At 42.8% G+C, this 23606-nt stretch overlaps 1 protein-coding gene and 1 long non-coding RNA gene across 3 annotated transcripts in view; one reads left to right on the forward strand and one right to left on the reverse strand.

Moving 5' to 3' along the window:
* Positions 1 to 6770, reverse strand: part of Tmem243 (transmembrane protein 243) — an 18373-nt gene extending 11603 nt beyond the window's left edge. Inside the window, exons 1-2 of one of the 2 annotated variants that reach the window (XM_048339935.1) lie at positions 6605 to 6770; positions 5815 to 6115 (exon numbers count right to left, since the gene is read on the reverse strand). In XM_048339935.1, the coding sequence (XP_048195892.1) occupies positions 5815 to 5892 (78 nt within the window). In that variant the 5' untranslated portion in view covers positions 5893 to 6115; positions 6605 to 6770. The remainder of the gene's footprint in view (positions 1 to 5814; positions 6116 to 6604) is intronic. The other variant, XM_048339934.1, reaches the window with a different exon arrangement.
* Positions 1 to 17749, forward strand: part of LOC125346965 — a 19561-nt gene extending 1812 nt beyond the window's left edge. Inside the window, exons 2-3 of the long non-coding RNA XR_007210079.1 lie at positions 5476 to 5479; positions 17739 to 17749. This is a non-coding gene — a long non-coding RNA (uncharacterized LOC125346965). The remainder of the gene's footprint in view (positions 1 to 5475; positions 5480 to 17738) is intronic.
* Positions 17750 to 23606: the final 5857 nt, after the last annotated feature.

Raw genomic sequence — 23606 nt, forward strand, 5'->3', positions numbered from 1 at the left:
AACCATTAAAAAATAGTTCAATTCAGTAGAAGCAGCCAGTTAACATAGGACAGTGAAAAATCAAATCTTTAGAGGAATAGTCGGTAGACTACAAGCTTCTAAGGTTTTGGTTTATGTGGGGTTATTTTCATACAATGCTGTATTACTCACCCATTCAATATTGGCCTCTTTGATAGGTAGGTAGGTAGGTAGGTAGGCAGGTAGGTAGGTAGACAGATCAGTAGAGAAAAAGAGAGATGGTGATAGCTTTATCTGTATTGGAATTTGAAATACCACTTCTTATTTTGGTAAGCAGCATATCTTGGATTTCTGAATAACCAGCCTTTGCCTTCCCTTGCTTCAAAATGTTTGCAAGAGTGCAGGTTACTTTATGATGATGCTAAATCCTCCTTTTAAGTAAAATTGCATACACATAAAAATCACCGGCAGGGCAAGATATTGTGCCTGGTGCTAAAGAGCCTATGAGTGAAGAAAAGCTGAATCCTATACTCCAAGAGCAGACACTCTTAGTCAGAAGCCAGATCTACACAAGTCCCTCAGTACACAGAGCAAGAGGCAGGGTGCACCTTAACCTGCCAGAGGGAAGCATGGGTAGCAACTGGGATGTAAGGAACTTGCCAAAGTGACAAGTCAGACTAAATTAATCAAGATTCGGGTATCTGGAAACATTTGCCAAGGGCAAGGAGGCAAATAAGACAAGCAGCAAGATGCTTGCATGGAGCTTGTACAGAACAAGGGTAAGATCAGTGGATCCCAACCACCCATGTTCGCAGACCCCTCCGAGCCTTCCAAACAAGCCAATGCATGAGCCCCCCCCCACCTCTAGGAATGCTAGTCCCCACCCTAGCCTTGGAGTGAGGAAAGTCATGGCATCCATTTGTCCTGAATTACTTCTAAAAGTTGTGAGGCAGATAAAATGAAGCAAACCAATAGCTCCCCACTGAACACAAGAGCCATGTTCAGATGACCATATATGAGCCCTGTTGAGAAGCTAGAAGCATGCACCCTCCTGGGAGGACATCCTTGGGACAGTATTCAGAACCACAGCTTTGTTCTTAAAAAGAAGCAGAAACTCAAATAGACATTAATCCTATACCATTCCACATGCAAACTGATTAGGACTATGGGTCATGGAAAGATCTTATCTTTCCTGGGTTAATTTTCTTACTCATTAGGGGAAGGGATGCAGGAAAAAATTGAGGTGGGGTGGGGGGGTCTCTGGGAAGGAGCAAGTTGTGGAGAGGTGCCAATCTATGGTTATAAAGGCAAAATCCTTTCTGGGAATGTGATACTGGTGGCTCACACCTGGAATCCCAGCTACTCAAGAGGCTAAGATCTAAGGATCTCAGGTTCAATGCCAGCTCTGGGAGATAAGTTCTATGAAACTCTCATCTCCAATTAAGCAGCAAAAAAGCTAGAAGCAGAGCTATAGCTCAAGTTGTAGTAGAGTGCTAGCCTTGAGTGGAAACAGTAAAGCAAGAGCTCAAGGCCCCCAATTCAAGCCCCAATAATGTCACAAGAAAATGAATCCAAGCACTTGAGCAGCTGAGGCATGAGGGTCATCAAGTTTGAGGCCACCTGGGCTATGATGAGTTTTTAAGCCAGCCAGATCAACATAGTGAGACCCTATATAAAAGAAGAAAAATAATAGTTCATTGCTAGGACTACAGAACCACCACAATTAGTGACTCACTGGCTTTAGAACAACGCTGTCCAAATGGTACCAGTATATGGTTACTATGCACTTGAAATGTGGCTGATCCTAACTGAAGTCGGTTGTAAGTATACACACTGGATTTCAAGCGCAGTATTAAACAAAAAAAAAACCTCTCATTTTTTATATTGGTTTTATGTTGAGATGATACAATTGAATTAAAATTATTAAAATTAATTTCACCAGTTTTGATACTTCTTAATAGGAATACCAAAATAAATTATTTGATAATGCTTCTTTAGAAAATACCAAGCTACAACACAGGCTTAAAATCTTAAGCTGGGAGTCTGTAGCTAACACCTATAATCCTACACAGAAGGCTGAGATCTGAGGATGAAGAAAAATCTGTGAAACTCTTATCTCCAATTAAGCATTTAAGAAATCCCAAGTAGAGCTGTGGCTCAAGTGCTAGATTGCCAGCCTTGAGCAAAACAGCTAAAGAACAGCACCCAGGCCCTGAGTTCAAGTCCCAATAACGACACAAAAGCAAGCAAACAAAATGACAACAAACAAACAAACCAAGCCCTAGTACTGACTGGTGTAAAAAAGTTTGAAAGATTCTCCATCCAGAGATAGACACAGTGGTAAATGCCTGTCCTCCCAGAACAGTCCCACATGGGGGGCTGAGATTGGGAGGACTGTAGTATTGGGCCAGCCTGGGCAAAAATGTCCAAGACTCTATCTCCACAGAGTGAAACTGGACGCAGTGGTATGTGCCTGTGATCCCAGTGATGAAAAGAAATCTAAATAAAGTAAGCAGAATGTGGCTGAAGGGAGGACCAGGGTGGGAAGCAAAACCCTATCCTAAAAGTAACCAGAGCAAACAGGGCTGGAGACATGGCTCAGGAATATTTCTCTATCCTAGAGGGAGCAGGAGGCCCTGAGTTCAAATTAATACTAATAGGTAATTCCAGAGATGCCAAGGAATGAAGAATATGTTTCTTACAAAAGAAAAATACTTTCCTTTTTTTCAATAATTCCTTAGACATTTATGTAACAATAAAAAACTGTCTTGCTTTGTTTTTTGCTCCACAGCATGATCTGTAAAGCTATTTCTAAATATTGTAGTAAGGACTGACCAAGTTTAAGAGTTTCTGTAATTAAGATCAGTATGTGCATCCCAGCACAGAGGATACCAGAAGATTCTTCAGGGAGTGGCCACAGGGGGGGTGCTACTCAAGGTCTCCCCCACTATATTTGTATTGTTCAGCAGGTTCCAGATCTTTCACTCACTTAGAACTGACCAGTTCTTCCCTACTTCCTGTGAAATGGCAATAAGTTTGTGAATGTCTGCAGTGCTATGTAACCCAGTCTGCATAATTAAGTTACTACTTACTCCACTATTCAACTCACAAAAAGAGAGTTGGTAAAATAGTGTCAGAGAACTAGCTGTGGGGCAGAACAAGTCATCCTTAGCAGCGCTACTTCCTTAGTACAATAGGAATAGCAACATCTACTTTGCAAGGAATTTGATGGACATGTTGCCTGGCACTGAAGAAGTGCAAACTTCTCTCCAGACTCTTCTCAGCTCCTGGGCTTCATTCAGTCCCCTTTGCCTTAAAGTTAGAAGTTGCACTTAAAGTTGAGAGGCTAAACAGGAAGTGAGGGTAGGGGGTAACAGTCCAAAAATGAATGTACTGTTTACTTATGTAACCATGACCCCTCTGTACTCCACCTTTATAACAATAAAAAATAAAACAGAAAAAGGAAATGTACTCTTTACCTGGCTTATGTAACTATAACCTCTCTGTACATCACCTTTATAAAAAATATTTTTTAAAATATTGAGAGACTATATAGTATCTGCCTTCATAAAGGAAGTAAGACTACTAATAGCTCAAAGTCTGTTAAACTCTTAACAGGAAGTCGACTTTCAGGATTTCTCTTCAGTACAGTAGTTCATTATTACAAGTGCTTACTGTAAAGTGGCTGTCAGGTTCAGCCTCTTGGCTTCTCACAGAGCAAACTGAGGATACCCACATAGAAGGGCCAGGGTTCCTTAGGGTCCTCAAAAATACCCCAGGGTTCTTGCAATTCCTGTCCTCTGGGAATGGCTGGACTGGAATGTGCCCTGTCTCTTCATGATTAAGGCATCATTCATTCCTGTGCCCAGTCCTCAGGAACTCAAATAGTATCTTCATTTTCTATAAACAAAGACAGTCTTTTCCCTCTGATTTTGGCATCTCAACTTATTAGAAGCATGTATCTTCTTACCCTCAAGCCATGAAATGTCTTTTCTTTTTCACCCTATGGAATTTCTCTACATCTAGTGATCCAGTCAGCTTCATAGAGCCAACAAAGAGAAGCAATTCTGAGAGATCTGTAATTATATATCTATCATTCTTAACTTTGCTCTTACCTAAATCTGCCATCATAATGTACCAAAGCTGCCCAAGTAATGTAGGTACTAAACGAATTATGTGTACAATAAACAGACATTTAGAATACTAAAGTTCTTGGATAACGATGTGAAACTTTTAGGCACGGTGTTTTGAACTAACTGGTCAGATAATATCAGTATTTCTCTCGACTACATATTTGTTTGGGTTTTTGTTTGTTGAGATGGGGTCTCCCTATATTCCTGAAGCTGGTCACGAACTCCTAAGTGGTCCTTCTACCTCAGCCTCCCTAGTGCTAGGATTATAGGCCCATACCACCATACCCAGCAGCTAAATGTCTATATAAGTCAACCAATCTACAACCAGTCATCTCCCTCTGTACTATAGAGACAAAGACAAAAAGGAGATCAGAGCTCTCAATCCGTATGAATATATACTGGGTGCAGCTGGACAAACTTCCTCCATTAAAGCAAATAGTTTCTCCTCTGTGTCCCCAATATGTCCCTCTGCTACGTAAGGGGATGCAGTCTAGCCAAACCACATTTATTTGCTTCATTTCCCTCCACCTAACTGGGATTTTTCAGTCCTGGGACCAAGCACATAAGTGATGCTCAACAAGGCTGCAGAAACAGATCTATCTACTGAACTAGAATTCCTAAGCACTGTAGACTGGAACTATGCAAAGCCACAAGATCACCAAAAGGCAGCTTTCTGGAAATAAACCTTAATTTTATTAAAATACTTTAAGATAAAGCAAAATCCCTATGGAGTTTTTTTGAGGAATGTAATCTACTGGCAGGCTGTCAGCTTCCAAACTCAGGGCTGTGTTCCTGACTGCCAGGTCTACAAGTTCCTGTCCGAGGAGCCCTGGGCTATGTCTTGACTTCTGAGAGGCTGAAAGCACTTTATATGTGGAGTCAAAGATCCCCTCTGCCATTTACAGGAAAATATACCAAGCTTATCTCACCCAAACTACTAGAAAGTTAACAGTGAGCATAGGAAAAGAGCTCTCATATAATCAAGCATTTTGAAAGATCATCTATCTATGAAAGCCCAGAATAATGTAGTTGTATAGCTTGTTGAGGCCCAGGGACCCTTTGATCACTTCCTGGAATGGCGGCCACTATCAAAGATACCCTGAAGTACTGCCTTGAGTGAACCCTAAGGGCTCTAGGCACCTCCGGGCACACTTGAGGTTCAGGTGAAGGAAGTGAGGTTGTACAACCACTCCAAATTCCACTCTAACAATGGGCTTCCAGCAAACAGTCCGGAACTTTCTGAACGTTTTCTCCACCCCAACCTTCAAAACTGTATAGGCCAACCCTGTTCAGAAGCAGGCACCAAGTGGCAGGGTAAAAAGCTGAGAGCAGGGGTGGGGTGCAGAACCAACTCAGTCCACCTCCAAGTGAAGGGGTGGGGGAGGGGTGTTGAAGGGCTGCTAATGGATTCAGCCTGGCTCTGGCGGGAAGGAAGGACGACAGACAAGAAGACTTGCAGGCAGTCTCTCTCTCTCTCTCTCTCTCTCTCTCTCTCTCTCTCTCTCTCTCTCTCTCTCTCTCTCTCTCTCTCTCTCTCTCTCTCTCTCTCTCTCTGTCTCTCTCTCCTCTCTCTCTCTCTGTCTCTCTCTCTGTCTCTCTCTCCTCTCTGTCTCTCTCTCTCTCTTCTCCTCTCTCTCTCTCCCCCCCTCTCCCTCTTCTTCTCCTCTCATCTTTCTCTCTCTCTCTCTCCTTCTCTGGCCTGGGACCAAAGTCCACTACTCACCTTGGCTGATGTCTCTCCGAACAGAGGTCTGTTGTCTTGGCCACTGGTGCCATAGGTCCTGGCGGTAAAGTCCTCCATCTTGGGGCTCCTTCGTTCGTCCAGGGCCACTCAACAACGATCCCACATTACCTGCTGAGATTCTGGGGTCCGCGGCTTGGGAATGCGGGCGCCTCACCGCGCGCGCATGGCCTCGGGAGCTCGAGGAAGTGCCCAGGTGGCGGCCGCGGTGGGCGCTCGCTCAGTGGCGGGGGTCGCAGCCGCTCCGCCCGCGCCCCGCTCCCGGCCTCATCTCGAGCAGCTTCTGCGGGAAGTGAAACCGAAAAGGCCACCGCTCGGGGGACGATCCGCGCGCGCGGTGCGCCCCCGTTCTCCACTTCCCCAAATCTCAGCCTCCAGCCGCGCCCCAGCTGCAGCCCGCAAAACAAACTGGCTTCCGCCCCCCGACATCGTCCTAGCAGTCCGTTCTTTCCAGGTTGCCCGCCCTGAGCTCCAGGTTTCCCGGGCTCAGAGGGGAGAAAGTTTTCAGCGGGGGTAGCCGCACCAGCCTTCCCCGCCGCGGCGAGCCCGCAGCGCGCGCCCCGGATGCCCGCACGGCCGACCGGCCGACAGGAGAAGTGAAGTTGCCGCTAGGCAGTCAGCGAGCGCCCCCCGCTCTCGCTGCGCGGCCGGCCCAGGAGTCGCGGACCCCAGCGGCTCCCAGCAACTCGGCTCCCCTCGCCTGTGTTGCATCTACCGGGGTTGGCGTGCTTGCGCCGCTTTCCCTCCCTGCCGGCCGGGGTCCCGCACCCACCGGCCGCCCGCCAGTGCCCGCAGGCCAGACCACGGCGTCCCCCGCCGGCCCTCAGTCTGGGGAATCCTAGCCGCGCCGGGGACCGCGAGCCTCTGGTCCGCACTCCGCCGGGATCCCACGCCGCGCGCGGCTCAGGAAGGAGGGGCCTCGGCACTGGCGCCGAGGGCTGCGCTGCGGGTACCGACGGATCCCCGAGTCCCGGACCCCACCGCCAGTGTCGCAAACCCGCCGGGCCCGCCCAGGCCGCGTCACCGCCGAGGCGGCCAATCCCGCGGGCAGCGGCGCCGCATTGGCTGCGGAGCTTCCTGCCTAGAAGGGCCCGGTTCTCCGACGAGCGGCGGGGGTCTCCGCCGCTACACGGTACTCCCGGGCCTCACCGTCATCAGCCGGTGGCGTAGGCGCGATCCACCTGGGCTAAACCCGCTCCTGAAGCCGGCTTTGAATTTGGCTGGAAACGACTTAAAGCCATCTTGAAGCCTGCTTTAACCAAGGCAGGCTCTGCGACTAGGACACTGTGCGTTTGAGTGAAGGACTTGTTTCACCCTGTGCTCCCAACCCTGGGTTCTATACAGAAACGGGAGGTATTTGTCCACGGATTCTTCCAGAGAGGGTGCAAAACTAAGCATTTGACTGCCACGGAGCCTTAGCTTCCCGTCCCCGGCCTCTTCTCCAGGTCTTAGGTAAGTATGGATAACTGGAGATGGGCGAAGGCCACAACAGAGAAACTTTTCATTTGAAGAGATTTACAAATACAAGCAAGCACAGCTTCATTGGATTCAGTTGGACACAACGTCCGGACTGAAGGAATGAGAATGTTTGTGTGCTGGGAAGTCTAGGCTGGAACGTTGTAGTCACACAAACTTAGAATCCTAACTATGGTTCCAGCGACCATGCAACTTTTCCGAACAAGGGATGGAGAACTCGGAAACAGACAATTTGTAACCGCTATTAGAATTGGTCTACCCGTGGTGTATTTTACAGAAGATCTGGACTTTTTGTGAACAACGAGTATATTATAAAATATTAAGCTCGGTTCTATTTATTAAAAAAAAAAAAGGTTGATTGGGCCTACAAACAAGTAGCCATACTCAACATAATGGTTCTGAAGCCTGGCTTAGTGGGGTGTGACTGTACTCCCAGCCCTCCAAAGGCAGAGGCAGGAGGATGGGGACTTAGAGGCCAGACTGAACTATATATCAAGACCCTTTAAAAACAAAAACTAACAATAGCAGCAAAATACCTTCAAGAATGGACTGTGTACCAGACAACTACTGGCCAGAGCAATACAATCACCATGATGGATTAGGGCAACAACCACCTAGGACAATCTTGAGCACTGTAATACTGAATGGTGAAACATAGGGAGATCAAAATCTCTAAAGTCTAAAACACTGAAAGTTCAAAATCTTGAAGATAAAATTTTTTAAATCTTCACTAACATTTTTAGGAGCATTATTTGAGAAATACAATTGAACATTTCATAGGCAACTTTTCACAATAAAAATAGACAATAGTAACATACCTATTTTTGCAAGTATATACATTGACACACTAATGACAAGCATGAACTAATAGCAGTTCCATAGAATCAGAGTTATGAATAGAAATACCTATTAAGGCATCAGTGAAAAACATAGAGACACAGATCACTCTGACTGGCAATTGTATGTACCAGCTATCTAACTGTCGTCATTCAATCTAAGTCTATGAAGACAGACAAAAACAATTATGTGTGACTACTATATAGGCAATCAAATATCTGATCTCCCAAGAATTTTATCTTTCACGAGTGCAGATGCTTTAAAAAAAAAGTCTTAATTTATTGAAGTTTCAATGTTTTTGCTCTACATTCACCATCATACGTAAGGTTAATGTGATAAGACACCTTCAAGGAGTTAAATTTACACCAAAAAAAAAAAAAAAAGCCTAGATTGAATTAGAGTTCTCTGAAAGTCTTTACCTTCAGAATTGACAAAGCTGTGGCAATGGAATACAGAAAGTAATAAATGAATGCTGACAGTTACAAATAATGGGTATGGAGAAATTCACTGAAAAGAAAATCCAGCACCAATAAAAAAGAAAGCAAAAAGCATTACAACGACAAGTTATGGACAATCCTGTAGAGGTAGCGCATAGGAACTAGCTGACTTACACATTTCTATATTTTAAACTTGTGCCTCCTTAAGAATGTCTGTATTTATTTTCTTTTATAGCATAATTATCTTTGAATGACATGCTCCTACTCATTTTCTTTTTCTTTTTTTTTTTTTTTTTTTTTTGCCTGTCCTGGGCCTTGAACTCTGGACCTGGGCATTGTTTCTTTTGCTCAAGGTTAGTACTCTATCACTTACTTGAGCGACATCAACTGTTGGGGGGAGTAGAGCTGACGACATCTTGATCAGGGAAACATGGTAGCAATTGTTAAAATGAAGTTAAATATTAGGTCAACCTGACTGCAAAATTCTGCTTCTGTAAATGATTTGCTTAATTCATTTGTTGCTTGCTCTATCCCCTGCATCAACCCCCTACATCTGTGCTACACTTTTACCTTATAAACCCCAGCTTGAGGACTTTTAGGAGTCACAGTGGTAGGTCCTGAGTCTGCACTGTCCCTGACCAGTCAGCCCACTTTTTTACGGTTGCAGTTTCAGCTCCCGAGTCTGTGCTGCGTTCCTGGCTGGTCAGTTCGCTTTTTGCTTCCCCAACAAATCCATCTTTTTGCTTGAGACTGTCTGAGTGGTGGACTCTTGGAGGGACGTGGAATCTCCCATCTCCCCCACAAAACCCGTAACAAGTGCCACTTCTTTTTCTGTGATAAATTGGAAATAAGAGTGTCACAGACTTTCCTGCCTAGACTGGTTTTGAACTGTGAGCCTCAGACCTCAGCCTCCTGAGTAGCTAGGATTCTAGATATGAGCCACCAGCGACCTGCCTCCTTCCTTCATTTTCTATGTGATACTCTCCTTTTGAAAGTCTTTAGCCCAGTATCTGGCCTAAATATCCTATTAAATTCCCCCTATTCTGTGCTATCCCTCTATGCTGCGTGGTAGATCCCATATACAGTCACATACAAGCCACAGATGTCGTGGAAACAATTCTGGTGACTGAATATCAATAGCACTGCATGCATGTCTTCTTATCCTCCTGTGCTCATAATTATTTTCAAACTTCCCAGTGACTTAAGTACCCAAATCCTAGCTACTTTTAAGGCAGAGATTAGGAGGATGCTGGCTCATTAGGAGGATGCTGGCTCAAGGCCAACCTGGACATAAAGTTTGTGAAAACCAAGTCTTGGAGGATGGCAGGAGAAACAACACTAGCTGGGCATGATGGCATGTGCTTGTGGTCCCACCTAAGCAGGAAGACTAAGTTGGTGGATTTTCATCCAAGGTCACTGATGGGGGAGATTTTGAGACCTGACCTGAAAATAAATGACTAAAAGCAAAAACAGTTGGAAGTTTGGCTTAAATCACAGAGTGGCTTTCTACCCAGCAGGAAACTGCGAGTTCTAACTGTAGCACCATACACACATGGAAGGAAGGAAGGAAGGAAGGAAGGAAGGAAGGAAGGAAGGAAGGAAGGAAGGAAGGAAGGAAGGAAAGGAAGGAAGGAAGGAAGGAAGGAAGGAAGGAAGGAAGGAAGGAAGGAAGGAAGGAAGGAAGGAAGGGAGGGAGGGAAAAGGAAGGAAGGAAGGAAGGAAGGAAGGAAGGAAGGAAGGAAGAAAGAAAGAAAGAAAAAGAAAGAAAGAAAAAAAGAAAGAAAGAAATTAGAAAAGACAGGTACTTGGGAGGTGAAGGCAGGAGTATAAAGATTTTGAGGCTTGTCTGGGCCAAAAGAACTTATCTCAAAACAAATAAAAACAAAGGGCCGAGGGCATAACATGGGATCAAGTTCAATCCCTAGTACCACAAAAACTAAAACAAATGGAAATAAGACCTTTGAGAACTGCATCCAGTAATAAGAATATCCATGTAGGCAAAGGAAGCATTTTTTTCCAATGGATACTTTCACTGCAGCTGCATCACGTGGGTGTCCAATTCCTTCCTCACCATTCAGCTACTTACCCCTCTGCCTTTTTTCTCTTTTCAATTGCAGTTTCCAGGATTTTAATATTCAGGATTTTAAATACTTTATAATTGTGATTTTTCTAGACTTCAGGGATTTTGTTTATTTGGTATTATGGTGCTTGAAATTGTGTTGAAGCTGAAGTCAAGTCATATGATCATGCCTGTAATCCTACCTACTCAGGAGGCTGGGATTTGTGGATTACAGTCTAAAGCCAGCCTAGATAGGAAAGTCCAAGAGACTCTTATCTACAATAAATTGCTAAAAAGTTGAAATTGGAGCTTTGGTTCATTTGGTAGAGTGCTATGTTTGAGCAAAAGAAGCTCAGGGACAGGACCCAGAGCCTGTGTCTTTCCCAGCCTACCACGTGCTCTTTTCACCTCCTCTGAGGAACAGTTGATTGCTGGTACAGCCATTTTCTTCCCCTGCCCCCTCCTTCCTTGAGAGCACAGCCCACCTCCCAGTACAAAAAAAAGAAGAAGAAAAAGAAAAACAAAAATAGATGGTCACTTTCAGAGAAGTCCAAGCAGCTGGCGGAGGGTCTGTGAGTGTTTAGGCCAGTGAGTCATTAGGACAAGTCATGAGGAAGGTGTCAGGATGGGTTTCCTCTCTGATTAAAAGAGAGAAAGAGGTGTAAGAGAACAGTCCCTCCAGCTGTTCTCATGGGAAGGCATGCTATTGGAGATGTTTCTAGCATCTTATGACCATAAGAGATTGCCAAGTGTATCCCAGAGAAAACAGATTGCCAAGTGTATCCCAGAGTATAAGCAAGTGAGCTGCCTTCTCCTGCTTCTCCTGTGTGTCATGTGGATGCATGTGCGTGTGTGTGTGTGTGTGTGTGTGTGTGTGTGAGCATGCATGTATGTGAATTTAGCAAGAGAGTCCCTCTGCTACATAAGTCACTTTTCCTTGAGTATTTTCATAGAAACATTTAAGGGCACATTAATAACATATTAAAGTCAAACTTTCTGTAAAAGGGTCAGCATATGGGTACAGATGATATCGACTGCCCGGCCTCCCACATTTGCCTCATCTGAAACCTAGTTAAGCACGTTCTTATGAGTATTCTCCCCCAAGTTTCCAGTGAAAGGACTACTGCAGAACACAGAAGCCACTGGTTGGCCTTTCTCCTACAAACAGCCTTCATTATGGCTCCTCTGTCATCCTCCGCACAGCTCTTCAATGTTATCCTCCTGGACTTGGCCTTTTCTTCATCTCACTAAATGCTTTGTAAATGCCAAAGATCTATATCTATGGCTTTAATTAAGAGTTCTATGTTGCTTTCTCCAAACCAGAGGCACCTACAACTTGTCAGGAGACATTGTGATTTATAAAGCTATGGCTGAAGTGAACATAAGTAATTCTCTTCTTTTCAAGTGAGAATTATCCATGCATCTCTGCTTTCATCCTGCACATTGGAGCTATGTTCATAGAAAGCAGTGACTCTCCACTCTGGATGAACATTCAAATACTTGGGGAGTTATTTAATAGCCTGAGGCCACATCCCAGATCTATGCAGTCAGAAACTGCTGAAGAAAACACTTGGGCAGCAGAACATCCTAAGTGCTAGGATGATGCAGCAAAGTAGAGATGCACTGGTAAATCTGGAGTTACTGCCAGTCAATAGCAGAGTCTGGCGTCCACAGACTGAATATGAGTTTAACCCCTCAGTTACCTAACTGCTATGAGGCTCTACTTGACTTTTTTTAACCCATGACCATGAACATGTTAGGGGCATACTGTATCAATGAATTATCAACCAGTCATCTATTTTTATTTTTGTGAAGAGCACAAATCAATGTTTGCCTCATAAGGTTTGATAACTTTTTAAAATAGTATATTTTAAACATCTGACCTATAGTTAGCTCTGTAAATAATGCACCTTATGTACACATCTACTAAAATGAGCATAAGGCAATTATAGCAAAATAGAGAAAATTACATCGATTTAACATTAGAGGAAGAATGTAAATACAAAGTAGAATATTATGTAGTATAATTGGGTAACTTATCTATGTATTTTGTCACATGACAAGGTCTCTGCAATTAGTTCATGATGCAGACCCTCTAACTCCCTCGATTTCCTGAGTGAGAGGAACATCTTTTGTTCTAATGAGGTCACTCTTAGTGGGCCTATAGACAGCCAGGATGGGGTGGCCATGAGGAAGACCCACCCATGAGTGGGAGCATAAAACATTCAGCCATCTCTCCTCATCTTCCAGAAGAGGGCGCTGGAGAGTGAATGCACACATGATTATATTCTATGTGATAAAACCTCCATAAAAGTCCTTAAAGAGTTCATTCAGAAAGTTCGTGCCTTCTGAGTGGCATGCTGCAAGGACACAGGGACACCTCAGACCTCACTCTATGCACTTCACTATGTCTTTTCATCTGCATCCTTTATCATGTTCTTTACAACAAACCAGCAAATGTGTTGCGTGAGTTGTGTGTGCCATCGTAACAAGTGATCAAACCAGAATAAGGGCTGGTAGCAACCTCTGATATGTTCCCAAGTCAGACAGGATAACGTGTGTCCCAGGGACCCATTACTTGCATTTGACATCTGACAGGGGAGCAGCCTGCCGGACTGAGCCCTTTAAGTGGCAGGGCCTGCAATGATGCCAAGTGGTGTCAGAAGTGAAGAGCTGAGTACAGAAAAGGGAGACTTTCCTTCTTTCGTTGTGCCTTGAACTGAGAGTCAATTGAATAGAGGAACAAGTGTACTTTTACGTCTGGAAGTGGATATAAAAAATACGGGGAATTTTTTTTTATATTATTAGTTTGATTTCTCCTTTTCCTGGGTGGTTTGAAAGTTCCATCTGTGTGAGAGGATCCGATGACTGGCAACTTGTGCTCCTGCATCCTTTTTTTTTTTTTCCTGTGGCATATGCTCAGTAGCCACTGTGTGATCTTATATGACCCTTCAAAAACCAAGGGCAAGAGGAACCAGAAAGTAAAACTATGGAAGAGAAGGCAAGGGACAATCAGCCTTTCAGATCAACCCAGATCAAATTCCTGTCACTGAGGTTTGTTTTGGTGAGAGGAATGCTTCTTGCACAATCTTGGCTGTTGTACAGAACTCTAAGAAGCAAGTGGAGAGAGGAAGATCCACACTCAGAGCAGAACTGTGTTAAATGAGCTCTGTCCCTGCTAGCAGCATTCAAGGACAAGACAAGACACTTGGGTGGGATGCCTCAGTCTTGTTGATCTGCTGTGTGACTTAAAGGGTAGGAAGCCGAGAGTAGCACCTCTCATGCTTTTATCTCAAACTTCTGCCCTAAGTGTGACCCTTCACAGCCTCACTGGACTCAAAGAAAAAGAGGAAACAATTTAATCAGTTAAAGTGGAAAAAGTTAATCAGGAAGGAAGGAAGCCTGTGGTACCAACAGAGAGCCACAGAACTGGAATAATGGAGAGTGTCTTCTAAAAATCTAGGCATCACGTGGAAGTCACTGGTGTTCAGCCTGGACAGTCATGTGATGAGAGAATAGATTCACACATGTAATAGCTTTAGGCAATACCACACGTTGTCCATATCAATTAGGATACACTTCTAAGTGCAAGTAGAATTGGTGGATGTTCTGCTTAAAGAAACAAATGATATTTCTATCCAGCCCTTGCAAATCAGGTGGGTACAAGTGACTTTGGGGTTGCGGGGGGTGGGGGGGATCCTGCTCAATGGTGCTGGAGATCAAACCCAGAACTTTATATGTACTAAACAATTGCTCTTCAACTGTCAGCTCAGTAACTGGCAAGTGTTACTCTGTCCCAAGCTGAAGCAGCTTGGGTGCCATTTGCCTCATCTGGAAAAGGGAAGGCTAGAATCTACTCTACCATGTGGACAATGCTAATACACTGTGATAGCATTTTTTTTTAATTTACAGAAAAGTTAAAAAGAGTACCCAGGGTAATATGCCTGGGCACAAGAGTACATCTTGGCCCTTGTGACTTACATCTCAATGTTAACAGTTTAAGAAAACACTGGACATTTACTAAAACTAAGAAATTAGCATTGGTGCCATATGATTTAGTAAATATACCACAGAATCTATTTGGAGTTCCCCATTTTCTCTAAGACAAATTAATAATAAAACACCTGACTTTGAGAAGATCCTATATGCCAATAAATAAGGAGAATACTCAAGAGGAGTTTGTTGTGGGAATTAAATGAAATGCAGTAGATGAGGTAGGTTTTTATGTTCAGAGTTGCTGCTCACTGGAATGAATTAGAATGAATAATAGGGAAATCGTAGATGTATTTATAATTGACATAGTCAACATGGCTTCTGAGTTTGCAGGTCAAATCCTCAGCATGGATTTGTTTATCATCCAGTGTAGGAAACACAGTTCTCCATTTAAAGGTGGAAAGTTTGCTTAGAGAAAATAGATTTTAAAAGAAATGTGTTCAGGGCTGGAAATATGGCCTGGTGGCAAGAGTGCTTGCCCCTGGGTACGATTCCCCAGCACCACATATATAGAAAATGGCCAGAAGTGGTACTGTGGCTCAAGTGGCAGAGTGCTAGCCTTGAGCAAAAAGAAGCCAGGGACAGTGCTCAGGCCCTGAGTCCAAGCCCCAGGACTGGCCAAAAAAAAAAAACCAAAAAACAAAACAAAACAAAACAAAAAAACAACCCAAAAGAAATGTGTTCATGTTAAATAACATAGTAGATAAATTGATCAAATCAACAGTTTATAGAAGTTCCTGCAATAATTTCTGGGATTTTTTTTATTCATGCACGCACATGTGTGTGCGTGCTCATGCACACATGTGCAAATATGTACACATTTGTATATGTGTTTGGCGTGTTGTCTGTGTATTTTATTTTTAACTAATTTCATATATTAGAAACTTGAAATAAAGTTTCAAAGTCAAGTAAATAAATTTTCCAGTGTTGAGCAATGTCTCACAAGACAAAATAGTGTGAGGCATGATGGTGCATGCCTGTAATCTCAGCACTGGGAAAATAAAAGCAAGAACATAGTGAGCTTGAGACCATCCTTGATTACATTACAAAGCAGGAAGTGAGAATGACCTAAGTAGCTATTTTTCTGTTGTTTTTTTTCATGAAAGATTCTTTGTAATTCTTTGGAGAGAATTATTTAAAATTATTTAGGAGATGAGTATTATTATTGTTATTCCTTTAGCTTTAAGAGTTCCCATTTCTTCATTGTAAAATGAGCACATAGCTGTTAGAGCTCATTGACACTGAAATCATGTGAATCTTTTGCCATAAGATAGGGAGAAGTAAAGTTAAAGGAAGAAAACACAAAGTCAATATAAATATAGTTCACAGATGCAGTGTTTTAATAGCCTCCTTTTGTAAGCTGATAGTGTGTGTGTGTGTGTGTGTGTGTGTGTGTGTATACGCTGAGGTGAGGGTTAAAATCTTTCCCTCAAAGGCATTTTCTCTGTGATAGTTTGATATTTTAAGTAGTGTAAGCCCAGCAAGGCGCAAACAAAACACATACTGACGCCCAAACCTGACAGCCTTGTTTAAGATGTTCTCTAAATAAAGCAATGGGGCAATCACACATCTTTTCTTAGAAGAATGCTTCTCTAATCCTTTAAATAGAATAGACAGGCATACAATTTATTGCATAAAAGCCAGTGAAGTTCATGGTGAAGAAAATATTTGATAAAGTAAATAATATTGCTATTTATTTTGTCTCTTTCTAATGATGGGCAATGTATTGAATTGACTTTTCAAGCATAACAACACAAGAAAAAAGAAGCAAGAATGAAAATAAAAAAAGAACATGTCATCCGCACTGCTGACATTTTAGGTAAAATAAAGCAAGCATTGCAGAACACATTTACACCTGGTTTGTTTCTCTTTCCAAAGCAGAACTTGGAAAGGCATTTAGTTTTAATTTAAAGAAGCTGAGTGCTGGTGGCTCAAGTCTGTAATCCTAGCTGCTCAGAAGGCTGAGAACTCAGGATCATGGCTTGAAGCCAGCCAGGGCAAGGAAATCTGTGAGACTCATATCACCAATTAACTACCTGAAAATCACAAGTATAGCTGTGGCTCAATGTGAGAGAGCACTAGCTTTGAGCAATAAAGCTTAGGGATGACCCCCAGAAACTGAATTTGAGCCCCACAACTGGTAAAAACACAGCAAACCAAGAAAGGATATCAAGATAGAGAAGAAAATTAAATAAATAACCACAAGGATAAAGACAGTCTTTTGTTGTCTGTACACCCAACAGCACACATATTTGTGTGCTTTGTGCAGTGCAAACCTTTCCTGCACTTCCCCTTGGCTGGGTTCCAGATGTTCCCTGAAGTGAGAGAGCATCTATTCCTGAGCCTCTATTTTAGGGAAAGGTAGTCACTTTCTGAATATGGGCAGAAATTCCATCCATACCACCCAGCACAGCTTTCCCCACCTTACCCCTAAGACACACATGACCAGAACTTCTGAATCTTGAAGGCCATAAATGTCTCCGCCCAACAAGGACTCCCATGCCTCCTTTGCCAGGTTCAACTGTGGCCACCCAGAAGACATGCATATCCCATAGCTGTGCTTGTGACTGCATTAAAGAGAAAAAATATTCGAAGACACTTGTAAAAGTACAATAGGGAAACAGCATCCAAGACCATCCAGGGTGTAAGGAAATATTTTGAGTACTGGGCATGTAAATAAAGAGAAGAGAGAAAGGAGAGATGGCCAAGACAACAGGGTTTATTGAACTGAAAACTTGAGAAGAGCAACCGAGTCTGCTTCAGCCCAGCCGAAGAAGAAATGGTGTGCTTCCCTTACAACTCAGGTCTCTATTATTAAGCAGAGAGGGTCGGGCTGTCCAGGGGGGCAGAGGTAGTTTGTATTGGTTGGGGAGTGGAGGAGGATGGGAATATGGCAAGGGGCTCTTTGTGCAGAGATGGAGGCAGGACTGGACAGCAATTTTATCTTGAGTTACCAGAAAGGAGGGTTTAACAGCATCTGTTTTTAGTAGATGTGTCATCAAGTAGTATGGCTCTCAGTTCACAGGTTATCTCTTTCACAGCCACAAGGCATGTTTGGGGGAAGGGAAGGGAAGGGAAGGGAAGGGAAGGGAAGGGAAGGGGAGATGATTCTGCACAAAGGTAGTTCTGGCATTTTTCAGGGTATTGTTGTCAAGGGGAGAGATGAGTGTTTCCATTTTCCATGCTAGGGAGGCCCGAGGACCCCTGCAATCTGACTTGACAGTACAAAGGGGGAGCCTGGCCTAGCCGCAGCTCTGAAGACAGCATGTCCAAGTGGGCATGTAAAACCAAGTAGCAGAGCGGACCTCAATAAATAGCAAACCTCAAGGGGCAAAATCAGAAGTGAAGGAAATTCTAACTAAACTAAAGCATCCAAGTCTTGCTCAAGATGGGCCTGAGTGATCAAAAATAACCTGTTGGAGGGTGAAAGATGAGAAACCCCATCAGGTATCAAGGTGTTAAGCTGCCCAAAGTAGAAAGTGCTTGCTAAACTGTGTTAGTAGATTTGTTTGTTGATAAAACTGGGATTGTGCAAAAAGCATACCAATGGGCTAGCTGAAGGTTCAGGAGCCAGACTAAAATTTGGTCAAGAATCTTTATCAACTCCTATGGACTGTATGTTGAGTATAACAGGCTCTTCAAAAATGTATGTGCAAAATCACTATAACCAATGTACTTGTATTGAAGATGGGGCCTTTAGGAGGCAATTGGATCATAAGGATAGAGCCTTCAAGGGATCTGTGCACTTATAAAAGGCACATTTCTCTTTCTCTTCATCATGTGAAGATACAGCAAAAAGCAGTAGTCCTAAAAGCAAGGAAGAAGTCTTGCCATGGAAGAAGCTAGCTGTGATGACCTTGGATTTCCAGCCTCTGGAAGTACAAGAAATAAGCATTCCTTGTTTAATCCACAAAGTCAATGTTATTATAGCAACTTGAGTTGACTAATACAATGAACTTGCCTTTGAAAATAAGAATTTTTGCAGATATACTTATGCGTCTCAATATGAGACACCCTGGATTGGTGTGAGCACTAAATCCAATGATTGGCACCCTTTTTAAGACAAGGAAGAGATTAGAGTGGCAACAAGCCAAAAAACACCACGTATTGCCTTACAACCACCTGAAGTGGACAGGAGCATGAAATCCAGAGGGAACAAACCCTGAACTTTGTTGTTTCCAGGACTGAAAGAGAATAAATGTCTCTTTTCTTAAGCCAGCTGAATTTGTGGTGGTCTGCTACAGCAGCTTTATGTAACTCTGCACTGGGATTTGCTTTTTCCTTTACTATAGATGATGAAAGAATTTATTATGCTTCATAAAATTATAATGTTGGTGACATTTTCTCCCGTGAGAAGGCCCTGAAAAGAACCACTAGTTCCAAAGTAAGAAGAGCTCCTGTGGGACAGGAAACCCATCACCTATGTGGCATGCAAGCTACCTGTGAAACAGACATTGAACTTTAACACACAGAACTTTAGTGTCATCCTTCAATGCCATCCTCAAGCTACATACTAAATCAAATTGTATTTGTTTGAGCTTTTGAAAAAATTATAGTCATATTACAGTCTTTGAGTTATGCAAGTAATAATAGTTCCCCTCATTTATAGCCACAATTTTAAATATTATTACCCGTTTTTAAAATTTTTACATTTTATTTTTGCCAGTGCTGAGGCCTTAAGCTCTTGCTGGGCTTTTTCCTCATGCCCAGGACTCTCTCACTTGCACTAGTTCCCCATTTTGGAGGTTTCTTGGTGGTTAATTGGAGATAGGAATCTCCAAAAGTTGTCTTTTCCAGCTGGCTTTGAACTGTGATCCTCAGATCTTCAGATCACAATTCCATGTGTAGCTAGCATTATAGCTATGACCCTCCAGTGGCACCCCCCTCCTCTTTAATGGTACCCAGGTTGAACTCAGGGCCTCCTGGTGCTGAGAAGGTGCTCTGCCCCTTGAGCCATACCCTCTCAGGCCTTTCTGCATTCCTTATTTTGGGGTAGATCCTACCTTTATTTATTTCCCCTCAGGGCTAGCTTCAAACATTGATATTATTGCCTATGTCTTCTGAATTAGGGGCACCATAGGCACACCAACATGTTTTAACTTGTTGATTGAGATGAAACTCTCACTAACTTTTTGCTCAGGCTGGCCTCGAGTCTTCATCCAAGTAGCTGGGACTACACATGGATACCATGACACTCAATCTTTAATTTTAGATAAAGAAACAAATACTGAGCTTGGTCCTATGTGACCTTTTTATCCTTCCTTCCTTCCTTCCTTCCTTCTTTCCTTTCTTCCTTCCTTTTGTTATTATTATTATTTTTTTTTTACAATATTCAGGATGGAATTAGAGCCTCACGAATGTAAGTTTTCTACCACTGAACTGCAACCCTAGCTCTTGGTAATTAGTAAAGTAAAATTAAACATATACACATATATACATTTTAATGTATTACATGTATTAATATATATTATACACATATATGATCTATGTGTTTCCTCAAAATATTTCACTTGTTTATCATTTTATACCTACCACAGTTGCAAAAATTAAATGCCTGGCAGTAGAATATTTGGCAAAGATAGAACATTTTAGGCAATCTCATACTCTATTGGTAGGGTTGTATCCGGAAGAAATACTGTATTGATTACATAGTAAAGGTTAAGATGCAAAAGTTGCAAACATCTGCTCACTCAGCATTTTAAATCCACGAGGAACTTTTGCACAATATGCCAAGGGACTCATAGGGAAAGTTTCAAGGCAGCATTATCCATGATGACAAAAGGTGGAAACAGTCCAAATGTCCATTAGCAGCAGAACAGATCAGTGGAACAGAGACCCACAACTGAATATAGCAATGAAAATGAAGGAAGCAGTTATACGTATCAATATACCAGCAAAGCTGTGTCTCCCAACCATAGTGGTGAGAAGTCACAGCCAATGGAAAGATGTGAATATCGTGGCATTTCCAGTGAACACCGCAGTGCCTACTCTCCACCTCTTGCCATTTCCACAGGCCAGTGCAACCTCCAACTGCAATCAAGCCAGGCTGCTCTGCTTGCCTGGACACACAGCAGGCCAAAGGTATCAGGGCCATGCAAGCCATGAGCATCAACACCTCTGTTCCCTCACTCCTGAGTGGAACATCAATCCCTGTGATTAAGACAGCTCTCCACAGTGGTTCCTTCTTTGATGAAAACCCCATGTGGGCTGCTTTGTCTTTCCTCAGTCACTCAGTTCCTCATGCCCCTGCTAGGTTTTCTGGCCCACTTCCCAAGTAAACTCCTTGCATTAGAATCCATACATAAGGCTGTGTGTTTAAGCAAATGGAACAAACACAATATGCTTCTGCATGTATGAAATCCAAAATTAAGGGGCTGGGAATATGGCCTAGTGGTAGAGTGCTTTCCTCGCATACATGAAGCCCTGGGTTCAATTCCCTAGCACCATACATATAGGAAAAGCCAGAAGTGGCACTGTGGCTTAAGAGCTAGAGTGCTAGCCTTGAGCAAAAAGAAGCCAAGAAGCCAGGGACAGTGCTCAGGCCATGAGTCCAAGCCCCAGGACTGCAAAAAAAAAAAAAAAAAAAAAAGAGAGAGAGAGAGAGAGAGATTAAAAATAAGCAAAACAGCATCAATATGTTGTTTAAAGGAGAGAGAGCACTTATTGGTTAAGGATACAGAAACTAACATCAGCATCTGACACTGAGAAATTCACATCACTTCTCTGGGCCTCAGTTTCCTCATCTAGTGATAATAGTCTTTACTTCATATGGTCATTGTGACCATTAGAGTTAACATTTGGAAAGGATCTAGATTCCTTTCTGACCAAGAGCAAAGCAAAGGACATTAGCTGTTTCTCATATTAAGGATGCAGGGATATATGCAATGAAACCATAAAGGAAACATTAATACAAAATTCAAAAGTGCAGTTACTTCTGGAAAGGACAATGATATGATCAAGGAGGGACAAGGGAGGATCTCAAAGAAACTACTCATGGCATATATATATATATATATATACATACATATGTGTGTATATATGTGTTATATATGTGTATATGTACATATACACATATATACATGTATACACACACAATTTTATTTTTGCTTTTGTTGGTCACAAGGCTTGAAGTCCAGGCCTGAGCCATGTTCCTGGACTCTTTTTGCTTTGGACACCTTGAGCCACAGATCCACTTCCAGTTTTCTGGTAGTTAATTGGAGATAAGAGTCTGACAGGATTTTCCTGCCCTGTCAGGCTTTGAACCATCACCCTCAGATCTCAGCCTCCTGAGTATCTAGGGTTTCAGGCTTGAGGCACCAGCTCATGGCCTTTTGAAGCTAAGGTAATGGACATATTCACGCTGCTTCATTATTATGCTTCATAATTTACATGTAAATTATACCTTTTTTTGTTACCACTCCTGGGCCTTGAACTCAGGGCCTGAGCACTGTCCCTGGCTTCCTTTTGCTCAAGGCTAGCACTCTGCCACTTGAGCCACAGCGCCACTTCTGGCCATTTTCTGTATATGTGGTGCTGGGGAATCAAACCTAGGGCCTCATGTATGGGAGGCAAGCACTCTTGCCACTAGGCCATATCCCCAGCCCCTAAATTATACCTTTTAAGATATCAAACATTTCATAATTTTCAGAAGTCTAAAACAACTAAATCAGTCATTGTCATGTATGGTAACACTACAAACATACCAAATTTTGTGCCCTTTCATGGAGTATGCACTGTTCTCCAATCCAGTGGCAGTTAGTTTCCAAGAGTTTCCCAGTCCCAGGAGTGCTGGCCTTCAGAAGGGAATATCCCTGCCTTGCAAGTCCTCTAGGGCCCCAGCCCCAGGATGCTTTCGGAGACACATAGCCAGGATATGCAAAATGCAACATCTCTGCCCTTCCCTTTTATTTTTATTTATTTATTTTTTTGGCCAGTCCTGGGGCTTGAACTCAGGATCTGAGCACTGTCCCTGGCTTCTTTTTGCTCAAGGCTAGCACTCTGCCAACTTGAGCCACAGTACCACTTCTGGCTTTTTCTCTATATGTGGTGCTGAGGCATTGAACCTAGGCCTTCATGTATATGAGGCAAACACTCTTGCCACTAGGCCATATTCCCAGCCCTGCTCTTCCCTTTTTTCCCCAGTGGAGGGCCTTAGTATGGTGTGTCTGACAAGGAATTGTGGTGCCCTCTATTGGACAGGTCACATATTACAAGGACCTTGATTTTCTTCTAGGACTGCCTTTGAATTTAGGATGATAAAATAAATTAGAAGCTGACAACTAGAATTTTTGTGTGTGTGCCTATACTAGGGCTTTTTCACTCAAGCCTGGCATTCTACCATGTGAGCCACAGTTCCATTTTTCCTGCATTTTGGTGGTTAATTTGAGATAAGAGTCTCACAAACCTTCCTGCCCTGGCTGGCTTCAAATCCCAATCCTCAGATTTTTGTTTCTTGAAGAAATTCTAATTAGTATAAATCAATTGTCACAATATTTACATATTTCAAATAATGTACTTTGACACAATTCACCCCTGTTACTCTTTAACCACTCATTTTTAACCTTTCTTTATTAACATCTTTTTTTTTTTTTTTGGCCAGTCCTGGGCCTTGGACTCGGCCTGAGCACTGTCCCTGGCTTCTTTTTGCTCAAAGCCAGCACTTTACCACCTGATCCACAGCGCCACTTCTGGCTGTTTTCTATATATGTGGTGCTGGGGAATTGAACCCAGGGCTTCAAATATATGAGGCGAGCACTCTTGCCATTAGGCCACATCCCCAGCCGCTATTAACATCTTTTGGTGGATTTTGTATTTCTATTCTATTTTTATATATTTGTGTATTTAATTATCCACTATTACCCTCTTCTTTCTCCCATCTCCAATCTCTTTGGGTTCATTCACTTTCAGATTATTCTCACCTTCTAAAATTCTTTCTTAAACTATAGAGAAAAGATGCATAACATCAAAATCCC

Source organism: Perognathus longimembris, chromosome 2 (genome assembly GCF_023159225.1).
Source record: "Perognathus longimembris pacificus isolate PPM17 chromosome 2, ASM2315922v1, whole genome shotgun sequence".
NCBI classification, from domain to species: Eukaryota; Metazoa; Chordata; class Mammalia; order Rodentia; family Heteromyidae; genus Perognathus; species Perognathus longimembris.